Source organism: Pseudochaenichthys georgianus, chromosome 4 (genome assembly GCF_902827115.2).
Source record: "Pseudochaenichthys georgianus chromosome 4, fPseGeo1.2, whole genome shotgun sequence".
NCBI lineage: Eukaryota > Metazoa > Chordata > Actinopteri > Perciformes > Channichthyidae > Pseudochaenichthys > Pseudochaenichthys georgianus.
This window is the reverse complement of record NC_047506.1, coordinates 45,838,755-45,857,021: the sequence shown is the minus strand read 5'-3', so window position 1 is coordinate 45,857,021 and position 18,267 is coordinate 45,838,755. Positions and strand designations below refer to the sequence as shown.

The 18,267-nt window shown below is 45.7% G+C and overlaps 1 protein-coding gene across 1 annotated transcript in view; it reads right to left on the bottom strand.

Moving 5' to 3' along the window:
* The window catches only part of frem1b (Fras1 related extracellular matrix 1b), a 288,564-nt gene that overhangs the window by 179,441 nt on the left and 90,856 nt on the right, over positions 1 to 18,267 (bottom strand). Inside the window, exons 15-17 of the mRNA XM_034081787.2 lie at positions 12,429 to 12,522; positions 11,132 to 11,384; positions 10,826 to 11,020 (exon numbers count right to left, since the gene is read on the bottom strand). Coding sequence (XP_033937678.1) covers positions 10,826 to 11,020; positions 11,132 to 11,384; positions 12,429 to 12,522 — 542 coding nt within the window. The remainder of the gene's footprint in view (positions 1 to 10,825; positions 11,021 to 11,131; positions 11,385 to 12,428; positions 12,523 to 18,267) is intronic.

Genomic DNA, 18,267 nt, shown 5'->3' with positions numbered 1-18,267 from the left:
GACTCTGGACAAGGTTTTTTGGAAACAATTGTTTAATTAATAATCGAGATACATTAGCTCCAAGTTTCAGTTTAATTTAAATGTGGTCTAAATACTTGTCTTACATACTATTGCAACTCATTTTGCAATTGTTGCTGATCATACGGAAGGGAAACAAAAATACAAATGAATACCTGTTTTGCAATTATTTTGGGCCAAAGCATTTTACTATGATGGGAAAGACATACAAATATTTGATATTATTTGATCACATCTTTTGTTAGGATAAAGCAGTTTATAACAATAACTCCTAATGGTATAATTAATCTAGTTAAAATATGGCAGTGGTTCAATGCAACAACAAATCATTACTCGTCTTAGATCTGTGGTACTTTTCTCCACATACGCTTTAGTTACTTGACAAAAAAAAGATTTTATACAAAAAACATCTTAACAGTTTATAAAATATGATATGTGTTATTAATTAAACTACACCACAGTGTATACAAATAGCTGAAACTTATTTTGATGTTTTGAATTCATAATGAATTTACATTATGTAAAATCATTTCATGGTTTCAGCTTCAATAATGTTACAGTTAACCGCTTTTCCTTTTCAAATTGATTATGTAACGTTACTAATGTTGAGGTTTGGCTTTAACACTGGGAAGATGTCTCTTTGGGCTCTTGGTAATTGTGTGTCATTTCTCACTATTTTAACAAACCTCAGATTGATCCATAATGGAAATAATGTGTTCTTAATAGTTTAAAATAAGCCCAACATCAACCAAATATAACAGCAAAATAAAAATGGCATTATTAGGGCCCGAGCACCCAACGGCGTCCTAGCACGAAGTGCAAGGATACCTATTGTTATTGGTGGAATTCTTATTAGGGCCCGAGCACGAGAGTGCTGGGACTCAACGGCGTCCTAGCACGAAGTGCAAGGATACCTATTGTTATTCGTGGAATTCTTATTAATATTTTTAGTCGCCATCTTTCCTGTTTTTGAGGCCTTTAGGATGCTGAAAAAGTTGTATAATTTTGCACAGATTCCAGAATCGGTGAAAATTACAATATTCTGGACTCAATTTGTTAAAATATTCCAACATGCTCGCTAGCGCCACCTATTTCAATTTCATTTCGTAAAAATGCACAAAGTCGCACCGTAACTCCGAATGACCTGACATTTTGCAAACATATCCGGGTGGACCTGCTCTACAAATAATCCAAATGGAACCCTAAGCTCCGCCTACTTTATTTTTGTTAAATTAGCATAATTTTAAAAACAGTTAAATATTCACTTACATTTCAAATGTTGGTTTTTCAACACCAAACTCAGTATACAGTATCGCCGGAGGGTCAGACACATTACCTTAGGAGATGAGCATGTTCAAACGATAAGTATTTCCACCATGAATTAAAACGTACTCGCAAAAAGGCGGGGCTTAGAAAGAAATGCTCATAATTCATCAACAATGTATCCAAACATCACATATTTTGGTGGAAACGTTCAGTCTGTCTTGGGGAATAGACACACCAAAGCATTTTCATTTTGGATAATAGGGGGCGCCAAAAACACCACCAATTTATAACTCAAGAGCGGATGGACCAATCTTTCTTTTTTTTTACACATACTCTCGGGGCAACTACGAACTTAGATTCAAAGTGTCGCAACAAATGCAGAATGTGGGCGTGGCCTATACATTATTTTTAAATTGCGATAGCATAAAATGAGCTTCGGACGCAAAACTTGGGACACGAGTCACAGCCCACGACCTTTTGAAGAATGTAAAAAAAAAATGTACATTTTCAAAAAACTGCTCGGCTTTGATGGGCTTTGTTCTTCACTCGTTTTAACTCCTTGTCATTTAGACCCGGTTCACAAAATGTCAAGCCAGATGCACTTTCTCGTATTTTTGATCCTGAACCCTCGGCAAAGGAACCAATCCTTCCAGTAAACTGTGTGGTTGGAGCGGTAACTTGGCCAATAGAAACAGAGGTGAAACGAGCTAACGGTGAGAGCCCGACACCTAGGGGTTGCCCCCCAAATAGGTTGTTTGTTCCTCAAACTGTGCTTCCTAAGGTCATTCAATGGGCTCACACCTCGCTGCTCACCTGCCATCCTGGGGTAAAAAAAAAACATGTACGTCATCAAGCAACGGTTCTGGTGGACATCTATGGAAAAGGATGTCAAGGAGTATGTGGCCACCTGCACCATCTGCGCCAGGAATAAAACCTCTTCCAGGCCCCAGATGGGTCTGCTCAGGCCGTTGCCTATCCCCAGTCGGCCCTGGTCCGACATCTCAGTGGATTTTGTCACCGGACTGCCAGAATCCAAAGGTAACACCACCGTCCTCACGGTGGTGGATAGATTCTCTAAAATGACACATTTTATTGCTTTGCCTAAACTGCCATCGGCCAAAGAAACGGCTGAAGTTTTGTTGCACCATGTTTGTCGTCTCCACGGTTTTCCCAGGGACATCGTGTCGGACCGGGGCCCTCAGTTTGTCTCCCGTTTCTGGAGGGAGTTTTGCAGCCTCATCGGGGCCTCTGCCAGCCTCTCTTCCGGCTACCATCCCCAATCAAATGGACAAACGGAGAGACTGAATCAAGAACTGGAAACCTGCCTCCGGTGCCTGGTGTCCCAAAACCCAGCTTCTTGGAGTAAACGCCTCACGTGGGTAGAATACGCCCACAACTCATTGCCTACCTCTGCCACCGGATTGACCCCGTTCCAGTGCGTCTACGGTTACCAACCTCACATGTTCTCCGAGACAGAGAAAGAAGTCATGGTTCCCTCGGCACACGCACTGGTCAGGCGCTGTCATGGCATTTGGACTTCAGCACGTCGGGTCCTCCTGAGGACTCTGGCCCGCATGAAAAAAGCGGCTGATCGGCATCGCCGTCCTGCACCTGTGTACAGACCGTGTCAGAAAGTGTGGTTATCCACCAGAGACTTGCCCCTGAACGTAGTCTCTAGGAAGCTGGCACCAAGATTTGTAGGCCCATTCACTGTGTCAAAGTGTATTAACCCTGTGTCTGTTCGTTTGCGCCTGCCTAGATCACTCAGAGTCCATCCAACATTCCACGTAAGTAAACTCACGGTGGTGGCGAAGTCGATAGGGACTTGGCTTGGCAACTGGAAGGTCACTAGTTCAAGTCCCGGCAAGACCAAGTGCTACCGAGGTGTCCCTGAGTAAGGCACCGTTCCCTACACTGCTCCCCGGGCGCTGTTCAAAATGGCAGCCCACTGCTCCTAACACTAGGATGGGTCAAATGCAGAGAAACAATTTCCCCACGGGGATTAATAAAGTATATCCAACTCAAGCCGGTCAAGGAAAGCAAAATGGTTCCCGCTTCCAAGCCCCCCACCTCCTCCCAGGATCATTGATGGAGGTCTGGTCTACACTGTCAAGCGTCTGCTGAAGGTCAGAAAACGAGGAAGGGGTCAGCAGTTTTTAGTGGACTGGGACGGTTATGGACCGGAAGAGCGGGAATGGATCCCATCTAGCTTCATAGTGGACCAGAACCTGATAAAGGATTTTTACAAAAGCCATCCTGAACTCGCTCGGCCGTCCGGAGCCGTCCGTAAAGGAGGGGGTACTGTGGTGTCTAGACAGTTGTGTTAAGTTAATTTATTTAGTTCAGTCCTTTTGTCTTTTGCCTTGTCTTGTGATTTCCTGTTTTATTTTGTAGTAACCTTTCCCTCTCGTTTCAGACCATTCCTGCCCTGATGTGTTTTTCCCGCCAGTGTGATTGTCAGCCCCTCCCTTAATTGTTGCCACCCTTACCTAGTGTGTATATATAGTCTGCGTCTCCCTTTATCTTGTGTCAGTTCGTCTTGTTTCGTCAAGCCTGCCAGTCATCCCTTGATCGTGTGAAGTATATTTTTGATAGTCCATGTAGATGTTTTTTGGTTTAGAGTTTTTGATCCTCCAAGTGAGCGTTTTGCGTTTTGACCTTAATTAAAAGACCTTGTTAATTCTGATCTGTTTCTGGTGTTGTGCGTTTGGGTCCTGAGCCTCGTGACATTCTTAACACCTATCATGCAAAATGACATTTTTGATGTCTTTTATACATAAATATGTGTCCCCTGTGTGTCGGGAACTCACGCAGCGTCAGAAAATAAAACCCTCTCTTTTCCTCCGTACCCATATCTCTACAAACGGGGCTACAACGGAGCTGATCCAGATTTGCGTCCGATATGACGTAATATCGGACCCTATCAGAAACGTTGCTATCAGAAACAATGCCCGACTGTTTTGGACGTAATATGGTCGGTGCATCGCTAACACTCAGAGCTAACCTGTACGGCACAGAGCGTTTGTGAAGAAGCAGGAAATAAAAAGGAACTCACCTTGTGGCAAGAGAGAAAGCCTTTGAGCTCCATACTGTTTCAGAAATAATCCATGATATGGCGTTTCATCACCGCAGTATCTGCCGTTAGCATCTCCTGCATGAGCTCAGCCCCCTCCTTTTTTATTTTGTATACATTTTTATTTTTTAAAGAGCTTTATAGATGAGAGTAACACCTACGTCACTTCCGGGCAAAAATTAAGGCCCCGCCCACTTTTGGGGGAAAAAACGCTGTCATTTGAATGGCGGTCAATACAAATTCTGAAGTTTTTGCCAATCCGATCAGACATTTTTGAAAACCGTGGATTTTTGGATCTTCAAAGAGCCCGATTACGATGGCCAGTCAGGCAAACAATTAAATTAAATCATTTGAAATCGACAATCGGGCTCGATATATGGTTAAATAAAAATCAGTAGGCGAGGCTGTAATTTCGCTCTCATGAGCGAGGCGGAAAATAAGTGTTTTATCATGCCAAAAAGCTGCTGTGTCGTTTATTGCACCTCAAACATTAAAACAAATCCAGAGTTCAGTGTTTCTGTACTTCCTCTAAGAAAAAAGGACAGTAAAAGAAGAGTTCTGTGGCTTCAGGCTTGATCGCCATTCAAATGACAGCGTTGGTTTCCCCCAAAAGTGGGCGGGGCCGTACAGTGACGTAGATGTTACTCTCATCTATGGACATCGATCGCCTACTGCTATATTTAACCATATATCAAGCCCGATCGTCGATTTCTAATGATTTAATGGAATTGTTTGTCTGTCTGGCCATTGTAATCGGGCTCTTTGAATATCCGAAAATCCACGGTTTTCTTACATTTCTGATCGGAGCGAGGTACAGGGGTGGCGGCCGAGCACGCGGTCCCCTTCTCGGTGGCCACAGCGCTACCGGCGTTCGGTGGCATTATGCTGGAGCTGCCGGAAATCATCGGCAAAGCAGCAGCATGCAGAGGTCTCCCCGTTCCCCTAGGACGGGAGAGGGTGGCTCTGGACGACATGGCCGGAGTGTTTTCCCGGTTTCAGACGGGCAGGAGTGACCCGATCTGGCCGCGCTTCCCCGCCATTAGGAGGTACCAGGAAGGGGCAGCGGCGAACCCGAGGACCCTGAGGGCTCCGGTGGCCACCTTTGTTCCCTTCACTAAGGTGGAGGGATTCACAGAGGAGGGTTTTCCAACCACCCCCGCTCTGGAGCCGAGCTTGACGGCGTTCTTTGGGGTACTTGATCACCGGACGGCGCCCTATGTTGGCCTCCCCCAAGGACCAGTATGTCGCCGCCAGGCTGACCGGGTGCACCAATGTGCGTTTCAGGCGTTACTGGCCAACTCGGAGGTGACGCTGGTGGAGCAGTCCACCACCGTGGCACCAGAGGAGGCGGAGGAGATCGGCAAGGCGGCCAGCACGGCACTCATGCTGTGCGCAGCCGTGGCTGTCTCCCAGGCGAGGATCGCAACATGGATGACGCAGATCCAGCGCCACCTCTGGCTGCAACAGGCGGCTGTTTCAGAGCACGCCAGGAAGATCTTGCTGGACGCTCCGATCAGCCCGGACGGGCTGTTCGGACCCCAGTTCCTATCCATGGTTGAGTCCATGAAGGCGGCATATGATATCCGCCAGCACGTCGGCTGGCTCCAGCCGGCGGCAAAGCATCAGCGGCACCAGCGGCAGCAGCAGCAGCCAACACAGCGACAGGAGAGACACTCGCAGCAACCGCAGCCGAGGCGTCATACTCGTCCGTCAGCGGCGGCAGGGGCACCATCCCGTGCCTCCGCCCCCCCACCAGAGAGGAGGGGTAAAAAGCCATAAACGCCGTTATAACGCTTCATGTGGGCAGCACTGCACACACCTCCATCCATCCCCTGAGCATGTACACGCCTCAGGATGAGAGTCGGAGTCAGACGCAGCGTGTGGAAGCCCCCGCGCAGCCCTTTCGGTCCAAGCTCACCTTGGGTTGCCTCACGGGCAGCGGCGGCAGGGGCTCTGGTGTGGCTCATCACCATGACGACCAAAAACACATCTCGAGCACGTGCGCCCGCTCTCAGAGGTTTTCTCAGAGTGGCAGCGCGTGGGTCTGATGGACAGATAGAGGAGCAGGCTGATCAGCAGAGGATATGTCCTTCAGTTCGCCTCTCCCCCCCCCCCCCACAGTTCAATGGGATACAGGAAACACTCCTGTCCTCCCAGAAGCTATGTCTTGTGCTCCAATCCGAGCTGCTGGAACTCCTGTTGAAAGAGGATATTTCCAGGGTTCCTCAAAGGGAGGAAAATCAGGGGTTTTCACTCCCGTTATTTTTCTAATCCCGAAAAAGACTGGGGCAATGAGACATCCTCGATCTGTCAGTATTCCACATGCTCACGATCAAACAGGTGCTGGAATGTGTTCACCAGGACGACTGGTTCACTTCCACCTGAAGGATGCATACTTCCACGTACCCATCATCCCGAAACACAGGAAATTCCTGCGTTTTCCATTTCAGGGAATATCAGACCAGACAATCGTCTGCCGTTCGGATATTTCCTGGCTCCTCCCATTTTTGTGTAGAGAAGGCTGGAGCCGCAACACAGAGGAGGGATGAGAGTGTGGTTTTCTCTGGACGACCTGCTATTTGCTGGCTCGCTCCAGGGAGGAAGTCGCTTTACAGACGGTACATCTCGTATCGCATCTGTCAAAGCCTGGGTTTCATAATAAATTGGAAGAAGAGCTGTCCTCTTCCCTCTCAGACAAATGTTTATCTGGAGTGGAATTAAACTCAGCCAGCAGCAGAGCGCGGCTCTCGCGGCAGCGAGTGGAGAAACTGACAGCTCTCCTCCGACATGTCACAACCCACACAGCCCTCTCCGTGACGCAGCTGCTCGGCGTTGGCGTCAGCTGGTCACGTGGGGATTCCCCTGGGTCTTTTCCAACAGGGGGACACTCCAGGTGGTTCATTCGCTGCAGAAGCCTGCTGTTTTAACATATTGGTTTATAAACTGCAGAGCTCGCGGCATTCCTCTGTCCCAGATATGCCTCCTACACACGGTCATAATAAATCCACGAGCACCGTTATAACGCCTCGTGTGGACAGCATACACACACCTCCTACCCTCTGGGCGTGTACGCGCCTCATGATGAGAGACGGAGTGAAATACAGTGTGTGGAAACTCCCTCGCAGCCCTTTTGCCTCACGGGCAGTGGCGGCGATGGCGTGGCTCGCCACCATGACGACCATTACGGCACATCACAGAGAAGCCAGCAGTTCCATAGGATACAAGAAACACTCCTGTCATCCCAGGAACAGGGTCTTGCGCGGTTTTTACTCCCGCTATTTTTTCTAAATCTCCGAAAAGAACGGGGGAGTCGCCCCGTTGCTGTACAATCAAACATGTGTTGATTTGCACAGACAACAGGCCGCGGCTATGGAAGCAGCCTACCCCAATCGCCAGGGAGGAGTACGATCTGCGCAGCTTCTGAACGCAGCCAGGCGGCTGCTGTTCTGGGCGCGCACACACACACGTTGCTCTCCATCAGAGCAATGTATATTCCCGGCAAATTTAACAAAGAGGCTCGCTGAATGCAGCAGCCGTTGTCTGCGAGGAGTATGGAGACTCAGACCTGTGTCACGCACACGGGCGCCTCAGTGGGATTTGGCGTTGGTGTTACGCGCACTGAAGCAAAGCCCCATTTGAAGCTGATCAGGTTCCCCTTAAACTGTATTCAACCAAAGTAGTACTGCTTTTGGCTCTATCAGAGAAAAGGGTGAGTGATTGTCTGCTCTCTCTGTGTTTCCGTCATGTCTCCGGATCTAAGGAGATGGCAGTTCAGCTGTTTTACGCCCTAAACCCGGCTTCATGCCTAAGGTCATCACAACCCTTTTAGGTCAAGAGTGATCACCCTGGCTGGCTTCTTTCCCCCTCCTCACAGGTTGGAGGAAGAAGCCACGTCTCATCTCCTCTGTCCTGTGCACGCGTTGACTTGCTATGTAGCACGCACGGCGGCCTGGCGCCGTTCTCAGCGCCTGTTTGTGCACTATAGAGAGCGCTCGATCGGGCAACCTCTGTCTGCACAACGGCTGTCACACTGGCTGTGTGAGGCTGTGTCGCAGGCATATGTCTCCTCTGGGGTGGAGCCCCCGGAGAACATTAATGCGGACTCCACCAGAGGAATTTCCTCCTCCACGGCTTTGCACGGAGGAATGTCAGTGGAAGATATTTGCACTGCTGCATCTTGGTCTTCCCCCTGTTCATGTATTCATTTTTATTTGAGGGATGTCTCCCTTTTCCTCTCTGACACACCTTGTACTGGGTGTCCTGTCGGAGTGAGTGACGTCAGGGATCCAGCTGTGCGCCTCTCTCCTGCCTCTCGGCACGCGGAGAGCGGCCCTTTTTCCCTCTTATAGGAGGGATGTTCCTTTTTCCTCTGACACACTTTGTACGGAGTGCCTGGTCAGAGTGAGTGACGTCAGGGATCCAGCTGTGCGCCTCTCTCCTGCCTCTCGGCACGCGGAGAGCGGCCCTTTTTCCCTCTTATAGGAGGGATGTTCCTTTTTCCTCTGACACACTTTGTACGGAGTGCCTGGTCAGAGTGAGTGACGTCAGGGATCCAGCTGAGCGCTCTCCTACCTGTCTGACACGCAGAGAGCAGCTGTTCCCCCTCTAAGATCGCTGGGCAAGGTGGGACCTTCGTCTCTACTTTCTCACAGCGGCCGGTATGTATTGTTCCCAGCCTTCACCCCGTCAGGGAAGATAGGCATGTTTTGCTATGTTCCAGGGACGGGGAGGTGCCATTACGCATGGCACAACAGGCAGGGGGTGTTATTGAGCAGGTGTGTCTGTGCTTCGAGTGCTGGGCGGACCCAGTGGGGCGCAGACTACATCATGCTTCGCCCTTAACCCAATAGCGATAGCCTTAGAGGGCGAAGCCATATACGAAAGAGACCTGAGGTTACCTACTGTAACCCCAGCTTCTATGAGTAAATGGCGCAGCCCTCTAAGCGCTGGGCCCCACTGGCTCTACGAATAGCTGAAGAAAAGTTATATTGTATGGGAGCAGATTGCCGGGCCCCCTTCCTATTTATACCGGAAGGAGGCCCGAGGGTGGGGCCCACCTAGCGGGTGGGCGTGGACTACAAGTTTTCAGTGCTGCGCGGTGGCGCAGAGGGATAACCCCCAATAGCGATAGCCTTAGAGGGCTGCGCCATTTACTCATAGAAGCTGGGGTTACAGTAGGTAACCTCAGTAACTCTCATGTATACCCCAAATCATCATTTTTGAAACAGGAAGTGAAATGGAGCTGTCAAACGATTACAAATTTTAATCAGATTAATCACAGCTTAAACATTTATTAATTATGATTAATCACCATTCGAACTATGTCCAAAATATGCCATTTATTTATGTATATTGTTGTGGGAATGGAAAGATAAATGAAAGAAGGCGGACATATCCATTTAACATACAGTATCTATGTTTATTATAACATTTTTCTGCGTGTCAAAATGAAAGACAACCCACACACCTATCAATCATCAAACCGTGGGGTCTTAATTCATTACGTGTTGATTTCTATCAACGGGGGAGTACTTCAGGAAAGTCGACAGAGGGGGGGGGGGGCTAGTGGAGTACTTCAGGAAAGTCGACAGAGGGGGGGGGGGGCTAGTGGAGTACTTCGTGACCACAGAGTGTGAACGTTGTGATCAGCTGTTTTAGCGCAGTTCTCCAGTGAAGGGGGGAGTCTCCCTCCGCAACCGGTTGGCTTTGTTTTGGCACAATTCCATTGTACAGACCGACGTTAACAGCAGCCCTGTTTGTGCACACGGAGACCGACTCTGTCGTCCGGTGATCGAACCGCCTTCTGGAAAAGCTTCACAAGTACGTCGGTGTGCAAATGCGCTTTGTGACACAAGTGACGGTACGCATTTCAGATTACGCACATAACCTGCGTACCAGTTAGTTATGTGCACCCCTGTACTACAGCAAAAGTATTCTCCGTCGGGACTTCCTGTAACAACATGACGCCGTTATCTCGATTCCGATTGGCCACAATACATTATCAAAGATGTTCTATTGAGAAGTCGATCACTACGTGACAAAAGTTTTCAAAACCGTGGCTACTGAAATCAATCTTACTAACTGCTGTCTGTGCAATTTACTCCGCGCGAGTTGGCAGACTTTATTTTGCTTACTTTAACATCATTTTTCATGGTGGGGCTAAGCCATTTCTTGGTATGGGTGTAGCCTACCCCAGCCATACCCTGGCGCTGCCACTGGTGGCACATATGGGGCGGGCCATTCTGCACATGCGCTAAATGCGTTAAATATTTTAACGCAATTAATTCCAAAAATTAATTACCGCCGTTAACGCGATAATTTTGACAGCACTAATTTTGATATATCTGAGACCTATGCTATTGCCTAAAAATAGCATGATAGGTGACCTTTAAGTAAAAGATCGAAAGACTTCCTCTTACAGCAGCCAACAAATAAACTGTTCCTCACATCCTCAAACTCAAATCTTACCCAGAGTGATAGATGGGACTTCATTGTTGACAGGAAGAATGGTGATGTTAAGGTCGCACACAGGAAGTGTACCATGAAGAGGCACTGGTGGGGGAGGGGCATCTCCGTAGCAACAGCCGTCTGTTCCTCCGGCCTCCCCATCAGAGATGATGAGGGTGATGATGTCAACCACTGGATCAGGTCCAATCTCTCCTCCTGAGACACAAGCCAACAATGTGTTCTGTATCTGGGGAAACTGACACAACCATAACACAAAAAAGTGACCTGATGAAATGAGCATTGTTCTGTTCCATGACGCTCTCTCACCAGTGTGGACGTAGTAGACGTGTCCCTGCAGCAGGTCCTGCTGGGAGAACTTGTCCACGCTCAGCCCGTCTCTCTGCAGCTCCCCCCTGCCAGGCCTCCGAGCCAGCATGTACATCAGCCTGGAGTTCTCGCTGTCCCGATCTGTGGCCGACAAGTAGTCCACCGTGACCTGGATCCGCCCCCGCTCCTGGCAGCTCAGCTCCCCCCGTAGACCCCCACCCAGCTGGGGAGGTTCATCGTTCATCTGCAGAACCTGGGGTCAGTAGGAGAGGAATCATTAGAACTATGGTGACTGCAAAATCAGAGACAAATCATTCATTTATCATACAGTGTAGTTTGTTTGTTAATTAGGAACAAGGCTTGATTAAGAAAATTGAATTTTTATTGATTTATACATAATTTATAAAAATCTTTTTGTTGTCCGCTCAGGAGACTGAGAACTTTTGGGGTGCAGGGGGCCCTCCTGCAGACCTTCTATGACTATGTGGTGGCCATCTTCTAGTTTGGCCTGCTGGGGCAGCAGCATCTCGGCTGCTGACAGGAAGACACTGGACAGACTGGTAAGGAAGGCCAGCTCTGTCCTGAGGGATTCTCTGGACACTGTGGAGGACTTGGGTGACAGGGCAGTGATTGCTAAGTTGTCATTATGTTTAGACAACATGACAACCCTCCCCCCCTCCAGTATACCCTGTCTGCACTGTTCAGCTCCTTCAGTGAAAGGATGCCTTCCTTCATGCAGTGGTCAGACTGTACAACCATGGCCCACGGTAGACCCCCCCCACACACCACAACAAAGACAAATAAAACCCTGTTGTGCAATATCTAATACTTCTCTATGTCTCGTATTATTACTGGCTGCCTTCTTAGTAAGACTTTTTAATACTGTAACAAAGATCTGGTAATACCTCTGCTGCTATCACACTACGTTCTTCATACAACACTTTTTTATAAATACTTTTACTGCTACTTATCTTCTCTATCTGAATGTGTTTTAAATTGTAATTGTGTAAGTTTTATTTTAGCATTATGTGCATGCCTTAGTGTATAGTGTTTTATTTTTTTGTCTCTATGCTCTTGCTGTAACAATCTAAATTTCACCTCTGTTGGAAGAATAAAGGAATTCTGATTTGGATTCTTATAACTAATTAATTTTGCTACCCTTCTTCAGTATGTTGCCTGTTAACAGATAGTGTTTAGTTCAAGTGATTTAAAGTTGTGGTTGTGCGATATAGACAGGATCTCTTAAGTGAAAGATATCTCATAGGATGTTGAATGATGATGGCCGCAGGAAGTCTACCTGTATTGCCAGGACGACGTCAGCTGAGTTCAGGCCGTCCGTCACCTTCAGATGGACTTCATCCTCCGTGGTCTCAGAGTCATCGTGTATGTACCTGCGACACAAAGAACCAAAACTAAATTGAACTTGGGTGTACTGACAGACGTACATACTGATGTATGTACGTCTGTCAGTACACCCAAGTTCAATTTAGTTTTACAGCTGTTTGTCAGAGGTGGACGGTCTATGGAGGACTTTTTTTAAATAGACCACAAATATATCAGTTCACACAGTTTGCAGATATGCTCATTTCCCTCTTCCCATGTATTGCTTTTCCGGTTATTACCCGTCCCCTTGTGTTACGAAGGTTTTTATGCATGTAAATGGTCTGCAGAGTCAAGAACCCTCAAAGTACACCCTGTAGCGAGTACAACTCTAACACAGTCTATGCTGCCCCAAAACGCCTCGTTGGAGATTTCTCATTTTCCATTGTTTACTTCCTGGGTACTGACGTGTGAATACCCAGAGGCCACACCCTCTGCCAGCATTTCACGAAACAAAGCTTCACAAACCTTTCAGCGATTCATGCCGGATATGTACAGGGTAGGGCACTGAAGAACGATGCTGTTCCTACTTTGTTTGGACCAGCGGGAGTTCCGGTACACAACCTGTAAGTATACATTGTTGTTTGTCTATTTATGATGTTTAAAACAAACAAGGTATCTACCACGACTGTTTAAATGGGTAAACGTTTTTCGGGCTGCTAAGTTGGGATCGCGGAGAAATGCTCTCCGCAGACCCGTTCTCACAGCGTTATAAACCTTTTTCTTACTCAATATCAAGCCACACTTATTGTTTTTACTTCGGCTGTGAGTGTTTGTGTGTGCTCAGGATGAGTTAGGCTTGTTCTCGCTGTATCGCCGACCCGGAAGCCTGTCCGCTCCTCACAGCAGATCGCAGCAACAAGCCTCGCAACGAGCCTCGCAACGAGCCTCGCAACGAGCCTCGCAATGAGCCTCGCAATGAGCCTCACAACTTCCTGACCAATCAGAGCACACTGGGCTCACAGGGATGGGGGAGCAGGAGCTCCAACAAGCCGTTTAGGACAGAGAGTGAATACCGGTGAATACACATACTTTACAGTAGGGATGCTCCGATCGATCGGTCACCGATCGAGATCGGCCGATACTCTCTCTACTGATCGATCGGTGCTCTCTAAACATGCCGATCGCGAGAACCGATCGCATGACGTAAAATACATGACACTTTTCTCTGTGTGCGGCAAAACAAGCTCGCCAAAATGGCTTCACCGGTCTGGCATTATTTTAAGCTGTCCAAAAAAGACAGTAAAATAGCGGTATGCAACGTGTGTGAAGCAGAAATCCTGCAGCTCCGCCCGCCGGACCGGTGAGCGGAGCAAAACACACAAGAGTTAGATCTAACACACTTAGCTATTTTATCTACCTCTGGAACAAGCTAAACTAGTTATTATAAATATATTTATTATTCACTGTCGGGTCACTCATTATCAATCAATCAATCAATCAATCAATCAATCAATCAATCAATCAATCAATCAATCAATGTTTATTTATATAGCCCAATATCACAAATGTTACATTTGTCTCAGTGGTCTTCACAGTGTGTACAGAATATCAGTATGACAATACGACACCCTCTGTCCTTAGACCCTCACATCGTACAAGGAAAAACTTCCAAAGAAAACCCAGTTTAAAGGGAAAAATGGGAGAAACCTCAGGGAGAGCAACAGAGGAGGGATCCCTCTCCCAGGACGGACAGACGTGCAATAGATGCCGTGTGTAAATTGAAAAGATAATACATTTGCAACATAGGTAGTCCAAATGTTTGGAAATGCATGTGTGTATATAATAGGAAGATGAATCCACGAGGATATCCATCCAGGACCTATGATCCAGGACCACAGCCACGACTCAAGATCCAGCGCTCGCGATCCAGGACACAGGACCGCAGGATCATCCATGACTCCGGATCCCAGCGTATATAGACACCAAAAAGAAAGACATTTGGGGAAGCTGGGTTAATCGGAACATGAGTGTACACGGGTATAGACAGAGAGAAGGAAGAAGTAAGATGTCCCCCGACAAACGAAGCCTATATCAGCAAAACTAGGTGCTGAATCTAATCAGCCCTAACTATAAGCTTTATCAAAAAGGAAGGTCTTAAGCGCACTCTTAAAAACGGATAGGGTGTCTGCCGCCCGAACACAAACTGGAAGCTGATTCCACAAATGTGGAGCTTGATAAGAAAAGGCTCTGGCTCCCATTGTACTTTTAGAGATTCTAGGAACAACCAACAACCCTGCATTCTTGGAACGCAATGCCCTAGTAGGACAGTAGGGTATAATGAGTTCTTTAAGGTAAGATGGCGCCTGCCCATTAAGGGCTTTGTAGGCGAGAAGAAGAATTTTAAATTCTATCCTGTGTTCTATAGGGAGCCAGTGTAAGGCAGCCAGAACCGGAGTAATGTGGTCCCTTTTCCTAACTCTGGTTAGTACACGAGCCGCAGCATTTTGAATCAGCTGAAGCGACTTGACTGACTTCTTGGTACTCCCTGATAATAAAGAGTTACAATAATCCAGCCTAGAAGTAACAAATGCATGGACTAGTTTCTCTGCATCGTTTTGAGGCAAGATATGCCTGATCTTTGCAATGTTACGTAGATGGAAGTAGGCGGTCCTTGAAATTGATTTTATGTGGGCGTTAAAGGATAAATCCTGATCAAATATAACACCAAGATTCCTTACAGTCTCACTGGAGGCCAAATTAATGCCATCCATAGTTAGTATGTCTTTAGATAATTTGTTTCGTAGATTCTTCGTGCCAAGTACAATAACTTCAGTTTTGGTCGTGTTTAACATCAAAAAGTTTAAGGTCATCCACGTTTTTAAGTCCTTAAGGCAGTCTTGAATTTTATTTAGATGATTAATTTCATCAGGCTTGATTGATAAATATAGTTGAGTATCATCCGCATAACAATGAAAGTTTACAGAATGATTCCTTATAATATTGCCTAACGGAAGCATATATAATGTGAACAAAATAGGTCCGAGCACTGAGCCCTGTGGCACTCCATAGCTAACTTTGGTTTGCGTGGAAGATTCATCGTTAACACGTACAAACTGAGAGCGTTCAGATAGATAGGACCTAAACCAGCCTAAAGCAGTTCCCTGTATGCCAACTAAGTGCTCTAGTCTTTGCAATAGGATATCATGGTCGATAGTATCAAATGCAGCACTGAGATCGAGCAAAACAAGAATAGAGACAAGTCCCTTGTCTGAGGCTATTAGAATATCATTTGTGACTTTAACCAGAGCTGTCTCTGTGCTATGATGTGTTCTAAAGCCAGACTGAAAATCTTCAAATAAATCATTGTTTTTTAAGTAATCACACAACTGTTTTGCGACCGCTTTCTCAATAATTTTTGAGAGGAACGGAAGATTAGAAATAGGTCTATAGTTGGCTAAAACCTCTGGATCGAGGTTGTGCTTTTTAAGAAGCGGTTTTATCACTGCTACTTTGAATGATTGTGGAACATAGCCTGATAATAAAGACATATTCATAATATTTAATAAATAAGTGCTAATTAATGGAAAAACTTCCTTCAACAGCTTAGTTGGAATTGGGTCTAACATGCACGTTGATGGTTTAGAAGAGAGAATCATTGAATGTAATTGTTCAAGGTTAATGGTTGAAAAGCATTCTAGTTTACTATCTAGTGTAATATTAGAACTTACGATTCCGGGAGCTGTTGATAACACTATACTGGTCGAAGGCAAGAGGTCATTAATTTTGTTTCTAAGAGTAACAATTTTATCGTTAAAAAAGCACATAAAATCATTACTACTGAGTGCTATGGGAATAGAAGGCTCAATCGAGCTGCTCTCGCTTTACGCAGTGCTTTCTTATATTCATTGAGAGTAATATGCCAAATTAAACGAGATTCTTCAAGTTTAGTGGAACGCCATATCCTTTCAAGTTGTCTAGACTTTTGCTTTATTTTGCGGGTTTCGGCATTATGCCATGGAGCTAATCTATGTTGTTTTATTTTCTTCTTTTTCAAAGGAGCAACAGAGTCTAATTTTAGTCGCAGCGCATCTATAGCACTATCAACAACATGATCAATTTGGGGTGGTGTACATTTTGTATAAGTTTCCTCCCCTACATGCAGACATGCTATCGAGTTAAGTATTGGTGGAATCTCTTCCTTAAATGTGGCTATAGCACTAACAGATAGGTTTCTGCTGCAAGAGCTTTTGACTAATGCTTTGTAGTCTAGTAACAGTACTTCAAAAGTTACTAAGAAATGGTCGGATAAAGCAGAATTATGCGGTTCGACTAATAGTTGCTCAATTTCAATACCATAAGTCAGAACAAGGTCGAGAGTGTGATTATAACAGTGGGTTGGTTTATTTACACTCTGACAGAAACCAACAGAATCTAATATAGAGTTAAATGCAACAGTAAGGCTATTTTTATCATCGTCAACATGAATATTAAAGTCACCTACGATAATTACTTTGTCTGTTTTAAGAACCAAAGTTGATAAAAACTCAGAGAATTCTGATAAGAATTCTGAATAAGGACCTGGTGCACGATACACTGTAACAAATAAGATTGGCTGCAAAGTTTTCCAGGTCGGATGCGTAAGACTAAAAACGAGGCTTTCAAAAGAGGTATAATTACATTTTGGTTTAGTATTGATAAGTAAACTTGAGTCAAAGATTGCTGCAACTCCACCTCCTCGGCCCGTGCCTCGAGCAATATGAGTGTTGACATGGCTGGGTGGAGTGGCCTCATTTATGCTGACATATTCTTCATGTCTCAACCAAGTTTCAGTGAGACAGCATATATCAATATTATAATCTGATATTAAATCATTTACCAATATTGCTTTAGATGCTAGAGATCTTATGTTTAAGAGACCACATTTAATCTTCCTGTTTTGTTGCACTGTGTTACTGGTTCAGTGAGCTGCATGAGACGATACTGACAGGCTGTCAGGAGAGAGAGAGAGAGAGAGGTAGAGAGAGAGGAAAAGAGAGCCCTTCCGCTGATTTCTCCCGTGTTATTATCCAAAGTGAATGTAAACTTCAATAATGTACATCATTTGAATGTAATAATTAAGTCGATTGTTGTTTGTGGAAGCTCCAGTGATTAACTGAGTTTTAAACATCACTTTAAATGGAAGATTTAAAGTGAAGATTTAAACTGATCGGTATCGGCCGATACTGATTCCGGCGATTGGCCCCAAAATTGGTGATCGGAGCATCCCTGCTTTTACAGAGATGCTGTATGAGAAACCAATGTGAGTTTGGAAAATTGCACAGTATAAATCTATTTTAGTATACCTCAACAATGGAATTATGATCAGTAGAAATGGCCATGACATGGGCCCTTTAACTGCTGTACTTATTTGAAAAACAAACTTTTTTTTTAGGTCACAGACAAACAGGTGCCTTTTTACACGTGAAAGGTTCTTGTTTCATTGTATACATTTTATCCGGTTAGTTCTGGCTTCACATTGCATTTATGTGTGTACATTAAAGAACATGACATTACAAACCTATGCCAGTGGTTCCCATTCTTATAGAATAGTGACCCCCGAGAATAATGACGTATATGCCTCTGAATGTAAAGAAACATTTTGAAATGTCAGGTAAAAATGTGTGTTTTTCTTTATTTTCCTTTATTCATGTGTGCTACAGCAGCTCATTTAGTTGTGTTGTTCTTCTTATGCCGGTCCTGGCAAAAGTCTGCCAGAACCTCCTGTAATTGGTCTGAATTCTTCAACCCCCCCAAAAAATGTGTTCACACTGGAA